The 17,498-nt window shown below is 40.8% G+C and overlaps 1 protein-coding gene across 1 annotated transcript in view; it reads left to right on the plus strand.

Moving 5' to 3' along the window:
- Positions 1-566: 566 nt before the first annotated feature.
- The window catches only part of LOC117557037 (unconventional myosin-IXb-like), a gene marked incomplete at its 5' end in the record, with an annotated part of 30,547 nt that continues 13,615 nt past the window's right edge, over positions 567-17,498 (plus strand). Inside the window, 12 exon segments of the mRNA XM_034232713.1 lie at positions 567-689; positions 2,019-2,099; positions 2,426-2,536; positions 4,156-4,281; positions 4,381-4,530; positions 6,196-6,356; positions 7,944-8,918; positions 9,722-9,797; positions 9,892-10,001; positions 11,657-11,769; positions 15,593-15,786; positions 16,146-16,253. Coding sequence (XP_034088604.1) covers positions 567-689; positions 2,019-2,099; positions 2,426-2,536; positions 4,156-4,281; positions 4,381-4,530; positions 6,196-6,356; positions 7,944-8,918; positions 9,722-9,797; positions 9,892-10,001; positions 11,657-11,769; positions 15,593-15,786; positions 16,146-16,253 — 2,328 coding nt within the window.

A 17,498-nucleotide genomic window follows, 5' to 3' on the forward strand; every position in this document is an offset into this window, starting at 1 on the left:
TACGACAAACTGTGACTTTTTTGACATGGAAATGATTTTTTAAGATTGACAAACATCATATGTGTAATTCGTGGCACAATTCAAACGGGATCGAAAGATACGTTTTCTCTCTCCATTGACTTCAATACATACTTTTTCAGAAACAAGGTTCCATGGGGCGGAAGTAGATGGGCGGGACTTCGCCTCTCTATTGTTTATTTGTAATTTAAGTAGTTTTTCACGCAGAAATGTAATGAAATGTTTTTCTCAGCATCTCAAATATACAGATGTCCTGCTTTTTGCTGTTTTGATATCATATTAAAGAGAATATTGTTGGGTTTTGGACTGAGACATGACATTTAAAGACATCACTTTGGATTGGATGGACATTTTTAGCTTTTTTAAAATTATATCTTATAGAAAATATCACCAGATGAATCGATGGAGAAAGTGATTTTTGGTTGCAGCCCTGATCATGATTACAGAGTGCAAGTTGAATATTTTCATGACAAACAAGAATTTGAGAAAACAAGTCGTATTTGACGGAGTATAAACGAATGATATTATCCTGTATTCCTGCTGTTCAGAGTTTGCTGGACTCTCGGTCTCTGAAGTTCATCGTGAGCCTGACGCTGCACGACCGCACCACCAAGTCTCTGCTGCACGTTCACAAGAAGAAGAAACCCCCCAGCATCAGCGCTCAGTTCCAGGTAATCACCGACAGCATATAACACACACACACACACACACACACACACACACACACACACACACACAACACACACACACCACACAAAACACACACACACACACCAAACAAAACACACACACCACATACACACAAAACACACACACACCACATACACACAAAACACACACACCACAAACACACACACACACACCACACACCACACACACACACAAAACACACACACAAACAAACACCACCACACAAAACACATCACTACCACACCAAATACCACCACACACAAAACACCACACTCACACAAACTACACACACACAAACACACTACAAACAAACACACCAACACACAACACCCACACAAAAACAGAACACCACAAAACACACACACACACACCACACAAAAAACACACACACAAAACACACACACACCACATACACACAAAACACACACACACACCACACACACAAAACACACACACACCACACCCACAAAACACACACACACCACACACACACACAAAACACACACGAAAAACACACACACACACACAAAACACACACACACAAAACACACACACACACAAACAAACACACACCACCCACAAAACACACGCACACAACAACACAAACACACACCACCACACACACACACACACACAAAACACACACATACCACACGCACACAAAACACACACACACACACACCACACAAAACACACACACACCACACACACACAAAACACACACACACCACATACACACAAAACACACACACACACCCACAAAACACACACACACAAAAAACACACAAACCACCCACAAAACACACGCACACAACACACACAACCACACATTACAAACAAACAAACACAAAAACGACAATAAAAATACCACAACACACACAACCACCACGACACACCACAAAACAAAACACACACACAAAAACACACACACACACAAAAACACACACACACAAAACACACACACACACACAAAAAACACACACACACACACAACACACACATCCACACACAAAACACACACACAAAACACACACACATACAAAACACATACATCCACACACAAAACACACACACACAAAACACACAAAACACAACACCACACACACAAACATACAAAACACATACATCCACACACAAACACACACACACACAAAACACACACCACACAAAACACACACATACAAAACACATACATCCACACACAAAACACACACAAAACATACACAAAGACACACACCAAACACACACACGCACACACAAAACACACACACCTTGAACCTTCATCAAGCCCCTCTCCTCCTTCTCTTCAGACCTCTCTGACCAAACTGTTGGAGACCCTAAACAGAGCCGAGCCTTTCTTCATCCGCTGCATCCGCTCCAATGCCGAGAAGGTACGGTCTTATTGTTCTTTAATATGATTTGTTTAAATTCTTGGTCTTGGTTTAATGAATACTGACATTTTCTTTTAGCTTAAAGAAAGAAAAGGGCGGAATCTTAAGAGTAAATGGATGCAGTGCAATCACCTTTCACAGCTGTCAAACAAACCTCGGGGCTCTTTTGCATGATGACATTATTTTAGTCAAATTAAATATGACAATTTCAAAATAAGCTCAGATCACAATTCTCATTTATAGTGATGATGTTTCTGTAAGTTGGTAAACGTTGGTATCTAAAAGGTATGGATGTAAGTTAATAAGCTTGCGGTCGTCCTGAGCAGAAGGAGATGCATCTGGACGAGGCGCTGGTGCTGCAGCAGCTGAGATACACAGGAATGCTGGAAACTGTTCGCATCAGGAGGTCAGGCTACGGAGCCAAGTACACATTCCAGGTACTGCACACATACTCTTTCAACATACTGATGATAAGGAGGATAGAAACTGATGCAATACTACAACGCGTGGAAACTATTTCTGGGGTTGAATACTCAAAGTTTACTTACCATTTTAAACAAATGGCAAATATCATAACATTTCACAATTTGTACTGAGGTGACAAGTTCTGTGATATATAATCTGTTCCAAACGGCATATATTATTTTATACTTTTAGTACATACTCACAATTGTCCTTACAAATTACGTACTGTTGCGATGCAGTATGCATACTAGTTAGACAAAATATTTAGTTCCACGATCCATTTTGAACTGAGACCCTCATATATCTAATATCTGCATACTGCAAAATACTGCCGGATAGAGAAGAACATTTTGGTATTTTTAGGCATTATGCCTTTGATACACTAAGTACACTAAGTTGATAGCTTGGAATAATGTACAGAAGGAGCTGAAACTCTCAGATGTAATTCAGGTCCATCCTAAAGGAAAGACACCACTGGTAGATGTGAGTGCTCGTATATCCAAAAATCGTTTTAAATGTTGCCAGTTTTTAATGATTTTTAATAGTTTGTTTTATTTTGACTGGCGTGTATGCCATTTTATTTGTGTTTTACAGCTGTATTGTCTTGTATTGTCTTGTATTGTCTTGTATTGTCTGTGTTTTATCTGTTGTAACTTCGTTCATGCTGCCCATCTTGGCCAGGTCACTCTTGGAAAAGAGAGTTTAATCTCAATGAGTCTTTTACCTGGTTAAATAAAGGATATATATATAAGGGAATTTACTGAACATTTTTCTTACAAAGTGAAGCGTTTCCCTATTTTCAGACTTGTTCAGAGTAAGGATTTGAAACTGAAATAATCCTTTTGTCAAGGCGGAGTCATCGTGTTGAAATCCAGTAGTTTTGGTAGATTGCCTCCTTTAGCTGAAAGAAATGGTCATGTAAATGTTGAGCTATTAATATCTAACGATCTTTCTAACATCAGGGTGTCCGCGGGGTCTTAAAAAGTATTACAAGTTGATAAATCAATTTAGCGAAAATGAAGGCTATTAAAAAGTATGAAACGGCATTTCCCAAGGTATTACATTTTGTAGCTTGTTTTCAATAAGTATATAAATTGTCCAAAGAGGTTGTATTCTACAGTCTGCCTGAATGTAATCATGGCGTAGGTGTGTAGTGTGATTCTGTGTAGTTTATTGATGGCATCCCGTTGGGTTTGACGTCATCTGAACAGGACATCGCACGCTCACTGCTTGATAGCGCGAAGGTCCGTTTACGCCGGTTGTTAAACAACATCGTTATGGGGAAATGCAAGTTTGCGTCCAAATGGTTGGAAGATAAGGAGGAAGGACAATCAATACTGTATATAGTCAATGTGAGGTAAAGTGTGTCGCCAAGGTAACCGGTTAAAATTCCAAGTGGCGATGAGGTCTTCAAATGTATGGAAAGGGTCTTAAAAAAGGTCTTAAAAGGTTTTACATCTGACTTCAGGATTCCTGCATATACCCTGAGTATTGTACCTCAGGTTTGGACCATTCATCTCAACCACAGAAGCTCTTTCTCTAACAGTCCATACATTTCTAATTTGTGTTTTTCTCTTTCTTGTCCCTGCAGGAGTTCATAGAGCAGTTCAGGGTTTTGCTGCCAAAGAACACGGCCGCCTCTAAAGAGCACATCTCCGCGCTGCTGGGGGAAAAGATGGGCCTGGACCACACCACGTACCAGATAGGCAAAACTAAGGTACACCACCCAGTTTATTCCTTTATAACGCCTTATAAACTCCCTTTATTCCTTGTGTTTGCTCATGTTTTCTTCCCTGTGTGTCTTCTCTGTGTTCAGGTGTTTCTAAAGGAGCTGGAGCGCCAGCAGCTGCAGGACACGCTGCACAAAGACGTGATGAGGAAGATCATCTTCCTCCAGCGCTGGTTCAGAGGCCGCCTGCAGAGGAAGGAGTTCCTGGACATGAGACAGGCCGCCATCTTGATTCAGGTAAACACAGACAAAACATTTACTTATGGAGGCTTGTATATGGGCATTAGGAGAGAACTGAAGTATATTACTAATACTAGCAAGCCACATGAATGTCTGGGAGCAAATACATTTGATATGCTAAACAAACACGGCCAGGATCCGTTGAATTTTCTGAATATTGGGTTGCCGGTTAGAATGTTCCAAAGGGGGGGCTCCTTTAGCATGACACACTTTAAATAACTGAAGGGTACGTTAAAAAATAAAGTAGAAAGAAAGTGAGGTCAATGATTGAGAGTCAGAGCTAAACATTTCAGATGTGTGTATCTCACACTGTAACTTTAATTCATGTACCTTTTGTTAGTCATGTTTTATTATCTTTGCTTTTAAATGAGTGTTTTTAAAATGCCATTTTATAATATGTTTCTTAAAGGTCACCTATTATGCAAAATCCTCTTCTTCATGTCTCTTCTATATCAACATGTGTCCCCTCTTCTTCATGTCTCTTCTACATCAACATGTGTCCCCTCTTCTTCATGTCTCTTCTACATCAACATGTGTCCCCTCTTCTTCATGTCTCTTCTACATCAACATGTGTCCCCTCTTCTTCCATGTCTCTTCTACATCAACATGTGTCCCCTCTTCTTCATGTCTCTTCTACATCAACATGTGTCCCCTCTTCTTCATGTCTCTTCTACATCAACATGTGTCCCCTCTTCTTCATGTCTCTTCTACATCAACATGTGTCCCCTCTTCTTCATGTCTCTTCTACATCAACATGTGTCCCCTCTTCTTCATGTCTCTTCTACATCAACATGTGTCCCCTCTTCTTCATGTCTCTTCTACATCAACATGTGTCCCCTCTTCTTCATGTCTCTTCTACATCAACATGTGTCCCCTCTTCTTCATGTCTCTTCTACATCAACATGTGTCCCCTCTTCTTCATGTCTCTTCTACATCAACATGTGTCCCCTCTTCTTCATGTCTCTTCTACATCAACATGTGTCCCCTCTTCTTCATGTCTCTTCTACATCAACATGTGTCCCCTCTTCCTCATGTCTCTTCTACATCAACATGTGTCCCCTCTTCCTCATGTCTCTTCTACATCAACATGTGTCCCCTCTGTGGAAAGAGACTCTGAAAGTTTCAGGAACAAAGATTCTCTCTCTTTTTGATCCATTTCTATAAAAACATGTCTAAAAATGAGCTGATCAGATTTTGGCCACTTTATGATGTCATAACTAATGTTTTGTCTTGTGTAACCATTAGCCAATCAGCAACCAAGGTAACCCCCCCCCCCCCCCCCCCCCCCCCCTTATCACCTGAATCTCCTCCTAGAGCACCATTGTGTTTTTTGTTACCAAATCTCTCTCAGAGGGGCGTGGGGAGGGGCTCCTTATTTTCATCTAAAGTAACAGACAGAGAATCAGCACTTTGGAAACAGGGCTGAAACAGAGGGGATTATGGGTAATGCTGCAATGATCTGTTTGGTGTTTCAGCCAATCAGAGACAGGGTCTGTATATATCTGAGACCTATAATATATTGATGAAAAACAGTATAATAGGGGACCTTTAATGCTCTTAAAGTCTTTCATTTTTGTAAAGCACTTTGAATTGCCTTGTGTTGAAAGGTGTGTTATAAATAAACTTGCCTTGCCTTGCTGACTGTGTCCTGTCTCCTGATAGCGTGCGTGGCGCAGGTTCTGCAGAGAGGAGCAGCGGCGCCGCGCGGCCTCTCTGATCCAGGCCGTGTGGAGAGGACACCGACAGAGAGCGGAGAACGAGCGCCAGAGACAGAGAGTCACCAAAATACAAGCTCTGGTCCGAGGACACTCAGCACGCAGGAGGTAACCAAACCTGAGAGAGGTCACTGAAGACAACATTTAAACACATGTCTAGTTCAGAATCGTATCAATTCTGACAGCTAGTCTTTTTTTATTCCGTCTTTGTCATTGGCAAACCAAGTGCTCAGCCAAAAGCACAAAGTTCCTGAAATCAGTGGGTCATTACTTGCAAATCCTGATTCAAGTGAAGCATACCAGATATTGAATTTGGCATTGAGGGATTGACGTGATTTACCACAGTGAAGCTCTATTTCAGGGGTCGGCAACCCTAGGCACGCGGTACCGTAACCAGTATATAATAATAACACTATAGGAATAAGTGTGCAAAATATTTAAATTGTACTTTCGGATCCTGAACGAGACCGCCGGCAGAGCGCGTCTCCCGTTACCAGCAGAAGGAAGCCATGCACGAAACGCAGCGCAGAAGGATAACTTCTAGGCCCCGCTCTCTTTAACTCCAGTCGACTTGCTGCTGCTTTCCTCCGTGGTGAAACGATCAGAGGTGAAGTGCTGCCGGAGCGCGCCGGCTGCACTTCACAAATTACAGTAGGCTACCCATAAGGAGCTGTTCAAATGCCGCAGTCTTTGCGTGGCTGTGTCTTTAGTTGAGAGCCCAGTGGCGATCTGCTCATCTCTCATCGAAAAGAATATCCTACACAGGGGCCGACTGGCCATCTGTGTGTTCTGGAGAATCACAGAACGGACGGTCGTCATTATTATTACGCCGTTTAAACCAATTATTTAAATGTATTTAAACCATGGATGTATAATAAGAACTGGATACAGCGTGGGAGGCGGGGCCTCGTTCATTCCTATGAGAGTTGCTCATTGGCGCATGAAGACAAAATGGCCCAACTTTTGAGAGAGCAAAACGTCACGAAAGTAATCATATAATCTTATTGTGCATCCATGGGTAAAAGTAAAACTCATGTAGTACTGAACACGTCACATGAACGTGCCGGGCGGCGCGGTCCCGTGGGTTAGATGCGAGGAAAATAACTCTCAGAATAACGTTATTAGCACATTTTACAACTTGAGGACCGAATCTTTTTAATAAGGGCTATACAAACGTTCATACTGGGTCGTTTATTTAGTTTAAAAAAAAATTATCCAACGATTTACAGACGTCTCTTTCCCAATGTTAGTCTATGGGAAAAAGTGTTTCCGGGCCCAGCGACTGATGTGGAAGTGTAGTACCGCCGTTTGGCCTCAACGAATATTTTCCTCAGAGTCCGGCGCACTTCCTGGGGGCTTGGTTTAAACGGCATCACGTAAGTTGCGCTGACAGGTGAAAGAGGTCCACACACTGCTTCCCCGCAGTGAGGCTCCTCCCCCACCCCGTTAACAATTCACGATCGTCGGCACACTGATCACAATTTGGACCCCTGCTCTATTTGCTTTGCTTGGTATTCAAATCCAATAGTGTTAATTTTATATTCCTTTTATCACACACACACACACACACACACACACACACACACACACACACACACACACACACACACACACACACACACACACACACACACACACACACACAATAGTATCTTTTTAGTAAGCAGATGATGGTCTAATGTCTGTGTGTTACAGGTGCCACTCCATGCGTGAGGAGAAGCAGAAAAAGGAGGACGAGGAAAAAGAAGCTCAGATGAGAGCAGAAGAGGAGGAAAGAAGAAGGAGGGAAGAAGAGGAGGAGGCGAGGAGAAGAGCAGAGGAGGAAGAGAAGAGGAGGATGGAAGAGGAAGAAGAAGCAAGGAGGAAGGCAGAAGAGGAGGAAGCGAGGAGGAGAGCAGAGGAGGCAGAGAAACAGAGAGAAGAAGAGGAGAAAAGACTGGAGGAGGAGGAGCCTCAAACGAGGAAGGACCCGGACATAGAGCTGTTCACAGAGGACACGGAGGAGGAGGAGGAGGAGGAGACCAACGGTACCTTAGCTGAGGCTGGACCCCAGCAGGAGGAGAAGGAGGAGGAGGAGTCAGGACTTACTCCTGCTCCTCCAGGAGAAGGAGACCAACAGACTGCCTCCAAACCTGCGAGCGCCGAACAAAAGAGATCCAGAGCGCCGGCTTTAAACCGAGCGCAGACGTCCAAGAGCCAGGAGAAGAGAGAGCAGAGGAGGCGCAGAGGACTGGAGCACAACCAGAGAGAGACCGAGCGAGCCGCCTCCTCTTCCTCCTCCTCCTCTTCCTCCACCGGGATCAGCAGCAAGGATCAAAGCTCTCCTCCCAAGAGCAAGAGCAAGGAGCTAAAGGAGCGAGCGGACAGCAAGGAGCTGGACCAGTACACCTTCGTGGCCTGGAAGATGAAGGAGGAGGAGAAGGGAGGGAAGAAGGAGGCCAAAGCGTCGCCTCCTCCTCTGGTCCGCCCCTCCTCTTTACCCCTGCAAATGGCCGCCGACTCCCCGCCCGACAGGAACGGTGTTGGAGACGCCGTCGGATCGTCGAGTTTACAGCGACGTCCCGGAGGGTTCAAGGAGAAGCCGGAGAAGTGGAGGAGGAGCGAGGGGGAGAACCCTGAGGGAGCCAGTCCTCCTCCTAAAAGAGAGGAGAGGACGAAGAAACAACTTCTGTACGTCTTCATCACTAAGCATTAAATCTAATGTTGTATTTTAAAATATATCAAAATGATCATAGTGTGTTTATTCCCAGGGGTTCTGGCCCAAACAAATATGTTTCTTTAAGTCTGTAGTAGGGCTGCTCGATTATGGCAAAAATCATAATCTCGATTATTTGGGTCAATAATTGTAATTGCGATTATTAAATGCTATTATTCATTGACTTTGAAAACATCCATTTATTGGAGAAATATAATAATCGTTTTAATTCGATTACGTTGTTTTCGTAATCGTTGCAAGCCATAATCGTAATCGCGATTAAAATACGATTAATTGAGCAGCCCTAGTCTGTAGTTAACCATTTTTAGGCCAGTAAATCTGTGCAGTTCCAAAATACTTTATTAAAAATGATATTTTAACACGTTAACACAGATATTGTGCTCTCTGTTATTTGAATATGGCATTAATCTAGGGCTGCTCAATTAATCGTATTTTCAATCGCGATTACGATTATGGTTTGCAACGATTACGAAAACAACGTAATCGAAATAAAACGATTATTTTTTTATTATTATTAATACTTTTAATTTTTTCAGTTGGATTATACTTAAAGTTCAGGGTAATCAACTGTTCAACATTTTTTTCTCCAATAAATGAATGTTTTCAAACTCGCATTTAATAATCGCAATTACAATTATTGACCCAAATAATCGAGATTATGATTTTTGCCATAATCGAGCAGCCCTACATTAACCATTATGTGATTTCTTTGTTTTAATATGTATTTATTTCATATTTTACCTGCCTATTCTTCCAGGCGTGAAACAGTCTCCTCATCATTCGACAGTTTGTCTCCAGGAACCGAAGGAGCTGGTGCTTTTTCAGCCAGAGAGGTATTTTAAATACTAATTTGCTGGAAAAATGACATTCTTAGTTTCTGGTCCAGTTATTGTGTATTATCATCTAAAACTATTTCTTTGTTTGCAGTTGATTTCCCCCTCAGAAAGCCAGACTGACGGCTCGAAGGGAAGCTCCTTCAGACGGAAACACCAGGACAGTTCAGACTCCACACACTCCTTCCCCTCAACACCAGACAAGTACTGAACTAACTTCACTGTTAAATGTGAAAAACACTTTGGCATGTACATGTGTCTTAGAAAGGAAGTTGATGTGATGAGTTAAATACAGCACAATGAGCCAGAATCAAAAACTCAGACATTTATTTTTACTTATTCAGTTTTTCTAATGTTTTCTTATTGGGGATATGGTATTACTTGACCTACAGTGCTAGCACTCAAAAGCACGCTCACACTTTTGATATCTGACAGGTTTGTGCTAGATAATTTGTTACTCAAGGTTAATTTAGATCACTAAAAAAGCATTGAATTCATTCATCTAAAAATAGCGCTTAAATTAGTGTTAACATTTCTTAAATATGTTTTTCAAGAGTCTTAGAAATGTTTAAACATGGAAAGTGGGATTATGAATCCTTCTAAAAATGCCTTTTTAAAGAACCGTAGCATCTTAAAATAACTGGTCACATCTATTCTGTTTGAGTTATTTGCTTCGCGTTACGGTCATACAGATCAGGAAGGTGAAATCATGAAGTCAAGTTGGTATTCAATTTAATCCGAGTGCCAGTTTTACAGTTAAAATAACAATGACTTTTCTAACCATGCAATAATTAAAACTCTAGTAAAGTGTAATGTATACATAATATGAAAATATGAAAAAGTAAAATACATTACAAACAGTGTGAATGGGTATAAACACTATGAACAGTTGTATACTACTATAGATGTATATAGAGACATAATAATGTAGACACTATAGACAGAATAAATATGAAACATTTCAGACCAGTAATGGCACTTTTATAAATAATATGAGTACACTAGAGCAGTGGTTCTCAACTGGTGGGTCGCGGACCCGTTTCGAGTGGGTGATGTGAGTGAAGAAAAAAAAATAGAAAAAAAATAATTTCTTTTAACTTTTATTTTGAAGGCCCGATTTTCTAACGCTGTGCATGCAGTAGGCGTTGGACTGGAATTACCGGAGACCATAAACGGTTTTTAAAACTTCTGTCACGTAGTGATCATCTTCTCAATAGAACATCTTTGCTGATGTTTTTTCGAGTCTTCTGGCCAATCAGAATCAAGATTGTTGCCGGAAGTCCCCATGGAGAATAACTTTGCAGTAGAACTACTCTTTATACATCCATGGCTACAACTTCAGATAAAAATGAACACGTAATGAAATATGACCCCCGGTTTGATGATTGACAGGTCACAGAACAATGGGGGCTATCTACCCTTACCCACAATTTAAAGTAACACAGACTCTCTCCTCTTTGCTCTTCTCTCTGTGAGGGGCAGCAGGTTCAGCTTCAGAACTAAGTGAAACACAAACAATGGCATAAAATATTATTAATATGTCGGGTAGTAATAGATTTATTTATTTTCTTCTCAGAGTGTACCAGAATGCATAGTTTATATGTTAGTATTTCTAAAAATCAGACCCCCTTCTGGGGTTGGGTTTTCAGCACGTGTGCTTTGTTTTCCATTTGTTTTGTAGTTATGGTGAAACTGATGGAGCAGAGATGAATATGTGGCACTTTGAAAACACACAGGATAAGGATCTTAAGTCTATATATAGTAGGACTTCAATGATATGTTTTCCTGTTGCTATTAAACGATAAAAGGGATTGCACAGTTTGTGAATTTTCTTGACGGATGTCTGTGTTTGTTTGCAGGTCCGGTGGTTTCTTCAGCAAGATTTTGAAGAAGCGCAAAGAGGCTCAGACTCCAGACAACGGAGAGCTGACTCTGGCTCAGATTCTCAATGAGAGGCCATCAGGAGGGGAAGGTAAATATTAAAAGTTGTCCACTTCAGTTTGAGAATAAATATAGGATTTACTGGACCTAAAAAGGAGAGTAAAAGATCATCCATACCTAGAACCATGACTTTAACCCTTAGTGGGTCTTTTTGGACCCGGTGAGGTGGTTTTCTTGAAGTATCTTTGTAATTACATTTTTTATCATTTCATTGTCCAGCTTTTCCTCAAAAAACATGTTTTGGATATCATGCCATTCACATTTTAAATTTACATTTTAAGAAATTGTAGTTTTTGTATTACTACCCCAAGCTTCCATAAGTGGGTCAAAAATGACCCTCATGCATTTCCTATGGGAACCTTTGATTCTTATCACCTGTGGCAGTCAGGAATACATTCACTGTGACACCTCTCAGGAAGATTATTGTACACAGCAAGATCTGATACCTGTCAGTATAATAATAATAATAATACATTATATTTTTATAGGGCTTTTCAAGGACTCAAAATCGCTTTACAATATGAGGGAAGGTTAGGGTGGGGGGTATAGGACCATCAAACTTGATCAACCGGCATGGATTGATGGAGGGTGGGCTATGAGTAGACAAGAGGAGAAGAGATGAGTTTTGAAAAGGGACTGGAATACTGTGAGGGTCTCAGAATAGCGGAGATCTTTGGGACAATATGTTCAAAACGGTTTTTTTTCAAAATGTAAAAAAAATGTCTAAAATTATAAATAGTGAAAAATTAAATATAAAATATTTCTTGTGTGAACCAAAATATAATACTAAATATTATACAAGTTTCGTAACCAAAATGACAAAAATGGCATAAAAACACATTATTCTAATACGGGTCCTTTTTGACCCACTTATGGAAGAGTGTAGGGTCCAGTCACTCGTGCATCTAAGGGTTAAAGATAACTATAAATATATATTTAACATTGTCCACATAAAGTCTGTAATGATAACAGTGGTAAATGATATCGCTGGGATCACTTTCAGAGAGGCATCCCAGCGATAGCAGTCCACTTCCATCACACCTCATAGAGTGAGATTTGTAAAGAAAACACAGGTGTGTTATCTCTAATTTTCTCAGGACTAAACTAACCCCGCTGTGTGTTTTCTGAGACAACACCGACCCGTGCAGATCACGCTCAGAGCAACAATAACTCCACTCTGGGTCTGTTTCCTCGACGGGACTAATGCACACTTTACATTCAGCATTAGAGTTATTCTTGTAAAAGGGGGAAGTATTCTTAGTATTATGCACTCACCTTTTCCTCCATGCGATGATTAGTAGAATAACAATGCATTTAATTTAAATAGCATACTTTAAAGACAACAACATCAAATCAAGTTTTATTTATATAGCACATTTATAAACGATTTTTGGTCGAGCCAAAGTGCTGTACATATAATACAAATAGCCTACAGTAGAGACACTTTACAGCAAATACAACGGCACAGATTGTTCAGAATATCAGTATGAGAAAAATGACACCCTCTATCCTTAGACCCTCTGTCCTTAGACCCTCACATCGTACAAGGAAACACTTCCAGAGAAAACCCACAGTTTAAAGGGAACATGGGAGAAACCTCAGGGAGAGCAACAGAGGAGGGATCCCTCACCCAGGACGGACAGACGTGCAATAGATGCCGTGTGTAAATCGAAGAGATAATACATTTGACAGCATATAGACCGAATGTTAGGAAATGCATGTGTCTGTAATAAGAAGATGAATCCACAAGGATGTTAGCTACAATCCTGAGGAAGCCATCAGGGAAGCAGCATGACGAGACCCAAGGCAGGACCGCAGAGACAGGTTCAGCCACGACCCGAAGTCCACGACTTAATCCAGAACTCAGGATAGAGGATCCAAGACACAGGACTACAGCAAGAGGATCAGCCTCGACTCCGGATCCCGGCATAGATATAGATACAAAACAAGAAAAAAGATTTGGCTGGGTTAATCGGAACAAGAGAATACACAGACACAGACAGAGAGGGAGAAGGTCATTGGATAAAAGTTATTCTTGATAACCCTCTAGAAAGATCTCATGAACTTCCCCACTCAATCTATCAAGACCCGAGCAGTTCTATTAGAAGTCCAAGGTAAAGGCACAGGCCGGCGCATACCGCTCATGGAATCCCTCACCATATGAACTCTGACCCCTCAAGTGTACAAGTGAAGAGACACCATGTGTCAGCTGCTTTTTAGAATAGTATTTCTTCTCTTCTCTGAGAAACAAGGGTATGAAAAGAACAGCCAGAAACAGAGGAAGAGAGGCACAACGTGACTACGTAAATGCACTCTCCTAAATATTAAACGAGTAAGAGGTGAAGAAACACAAAGCCAGAAATTGAAAAGAAAAGGCACCATCATGCTTCCCCTTAGAATAGGGTGGAAATTATGAAGACCCAAATTATGAAGAGGGGACATGGGATACTAGTGAAGAGGGACAACAGTGAAAAGGCCCAACGTATCCAGCGTACTAGCACTCTCCAAAGAGACAGAAAGTCAAAGTATACGCCGAGAGGCACAACGTGACTATGTAAATGCACTCTCCCGTATAAATTAGTTCAAGGGAAAGGGGGTGAAAAACTAAACTAATCAAAAGAAGGAAGTAGAGAGGCCTAAATGCCCTCTCCTAGATTCAGTTAAAGGAAAGAACTGGGGAACAAACAAGTACAGGAGGAAAGGCCCAACGAGTCAACGTCAACACACTCTCCTAGAATAGTTCCAGGTAAACGGGGTAGGAAGAATATAGTAAGAAACAGAGCTGAAAAGGCGTCCAAGAACGCTTTCCCTCTAGTCCAGGGTGAACATGTAGGATAAGAAACAGAGATAGAGAGCACAACAACCTATCTCTTCGTCAGATGCACTCCCCCGCCTGGATAAGCGACTCTGTGCCCCATCCCCCTCTATCGGACCTTAGATCCGCAGAGGGAGAGGGGAGGGACCAACCCCAAGGGGGGGTTTAGGGTTTTAAAAGAAAACCCCTGCAGAGATCCAAAAATGGATGAAGAAGTAATTACAAAACGGTTTATAAAACCAAGAGGTTATTCCTCATATTCCTAAAATGTTCTAATCTAATTCAGGGTTATACCAACTCAGCTCCGAGCAACCAGACGTAGCAACCAGTCAGTCCAGTCAGAACCTTCTCTAAGGTCTCCCTCGCCCCCAACCTACTAATCATAAAATAAACAAAAAACATCTCAAGGTGCTTCACCAAAAAGGGGGAACATTTGATATCAATTCATAGTCATTCTTGTATTATTTATAATTATTTGGGCTGTTTTTTTATAACTATTATTATTTATTTAAGTAGGTTATATGTTTTTGTTTATTTTCTTTTTTTAATCATTTTTTTCCTTTTGTATTTCATTGACAAAAAAGAAATGCTTTCAGATCTAGACGTAAAAAAAAAATTTTTTTGTTCTACTAACAACTCATAGTACTACCTACTACCTACTGCATGTAAATAAATATGATTTGTGTGTAGAGCAAAGTGCATTCATGGACAAACCAGGTCCAACAATTAAAAAGTGTAAAAAAAAGGGTAACATTTGAGTCATTATAGTACAAAAGTTAAATATAGTGAAATGAATAATAATTGTATTTATTATAGCACCTTTCACAGAAATATAATTCACAAAGTGCTTCACAAGTAAGAACAAAAATTCAAATTTAAGACCACAGAAACATGAATGCAATAACAACATGAGGCAGACATTTAAGGTCAACATAAAAACAAAACACAGACCACGTGGAGTCCTGTAAGGAACAAACATATCACACACATTTCAAGTAGAGACAAAAGCCAGAATGAAAAGATTCTCCCTCCCTTTCAGCCCAATCATCCGGCCCTCCCTCCCGGCCCCTCTCCCAGCCTCATGGAGAGCGCTCTGTTAAAGGTTTGGGCAGAAACCCCACCATTAAGATCAGCCGCGCCACCAGAGTCTCCGAGCAGTGGAACGCCTCGCTGGACCGAGAGATCACCAACGCCAACGAGCTGCGGCACCTCGACGAGTTCCTGGGCAACCAGGTGGGTGAAAACAACACCATTTAAGCTTATCAAAGCAAGACATTTCAAAGTCAATCTTTCAGTTTGTGTGTACAGACAGAGATAGAAATACCGTTTCTCACAATCCCGAATTCAAAAATGTAAATATGTATAAAATATGTATATCCTATATATACACAATCAACAGACACATTTATACATATGCACACATTATGTATATACGTTTTTGTGTATGAATTATACGTTTTTGTTTTTGTATGATTTTAGTAGAATAAATAATAAAAAAATATACAAAATAACAGTCACTTCAATAATAACTAATAATAATTGAATCGTATTAACCCATAAAACTATTTGTGTGTTTGTTCTCTCTTTTACAGGTGAATGATTTCCGCTCCAGGGGGAAGTCGCTGTCAGCCACAGAGGCCATCTTTGTTACAGCCACCATGCAGTTCAGAGAGACCATCAAAGCCATGTACTCTCTCCCTGTGAGTGTCTGCAGGAGCATCACACACACTTAAAGGGATTTATTATTTGGGTGTTTTGAAGGGCGTTGATTGAGTTACTGAGTTCCTACAGTAGATGTTGGTTAGAACTCCCCAGGTTTAGAGAAACAGACAGTAGCAAGAAGCTAAGCCATGTACTACTGTGGACGGTGGCAGGAGCAAATTAGTTTAGTCAACATTTACAATACTTTTACCGCTTTGCCTTGCCATCAAACCGCTATTTCCGATGGAGATGAAAAGCTGTTATGTCTCTACAAACCCACCAGACTCTTTTCACAAAATGTTTTATTCTACCATGCAGTTGCTGGTCTACGCTGCCTCAAACATATTGTGTGTTTGTCTTATAGGGAGACTAAAAGGGTGTTTTAAAAGGCATAATTAAAGTCACACAGTAACACAAAAAACGTCCCAAGCAAGGCAGTGTGACACCAGCAACTTCCGATGTTCTGTGAGGTTAAAATGACTCTTTTGCTCAATGGAGTCTGGTGGCTTAAAGGAGAGATAAAGGCTTTACCTCCCCTTTCATAAGAGCTGTCTGACGCCAAAGCAAAGGGGTAAAACCATTCAAAATATAACATAAACTAATATGTCATTTTAGAAGGGGCCTTTTAGTACATTAATTGTTTAGTTTCTGTATGTAATGCACTGTGTATGTTAAACACCTCATACAACCAACATCCAAACACGATATTGGAAAAAACTGACATTATGATTTTTTCCCCCTGCGATATGAAAAAATACAGGAATTGAAGAAAAGACCTTTTTTTTTGTCCGCAAACTATCCTTTCTTGAACTTTAGTGCTATACAATTGGTATTTTTCTAACTATATTTAACCGGATGAAGGATTTTAGTCATGGACGTCTGGATCTTAAGTTATCAGAGCAACAAGCTGAGCTAGCTCGGATAGCAGCGCCAAACTGCCCTGGAGAAACACATGAAACCACTTTATTCAGTGTTTTTACCTTTAATCACCGGGTCCGTTTGCTTTGGAGATTTGATTGTGATTGGTGGTTTGCTGTCACTCACTCAAGTACCCCTGACATGAGAGCCACGCGAGTTTTCCTTTTGTAGCAAGCAGCAAAAATAATTGTAACATGACATGTTTGAGTTCATTTGCCTACTTAATATCGCACGTCCTAAAACATTTTTTTAAATCGCACATCCTGCGATGTGAATATTGCGCATATCGCGATTATCGTCACGACACGATATATCGTGCAGCCCTA

Source organism: Gymnodraco acuticeps, unplaced genomic scaffold (genome assembly GCF_902827175.1).
Source record: "Gymnodraco acuticeps unplaced genomic scaffold, fGymAcu1.1, whole genome shotgun sequence".
Taxonomy (NCBI): domain Eukaryota; kingdom Metazoa; phylum Chordata; class Actinopteri; order Perciformes; family Bathydraconidae; genus Gymnodraco; species Gymnodraco acuticeps.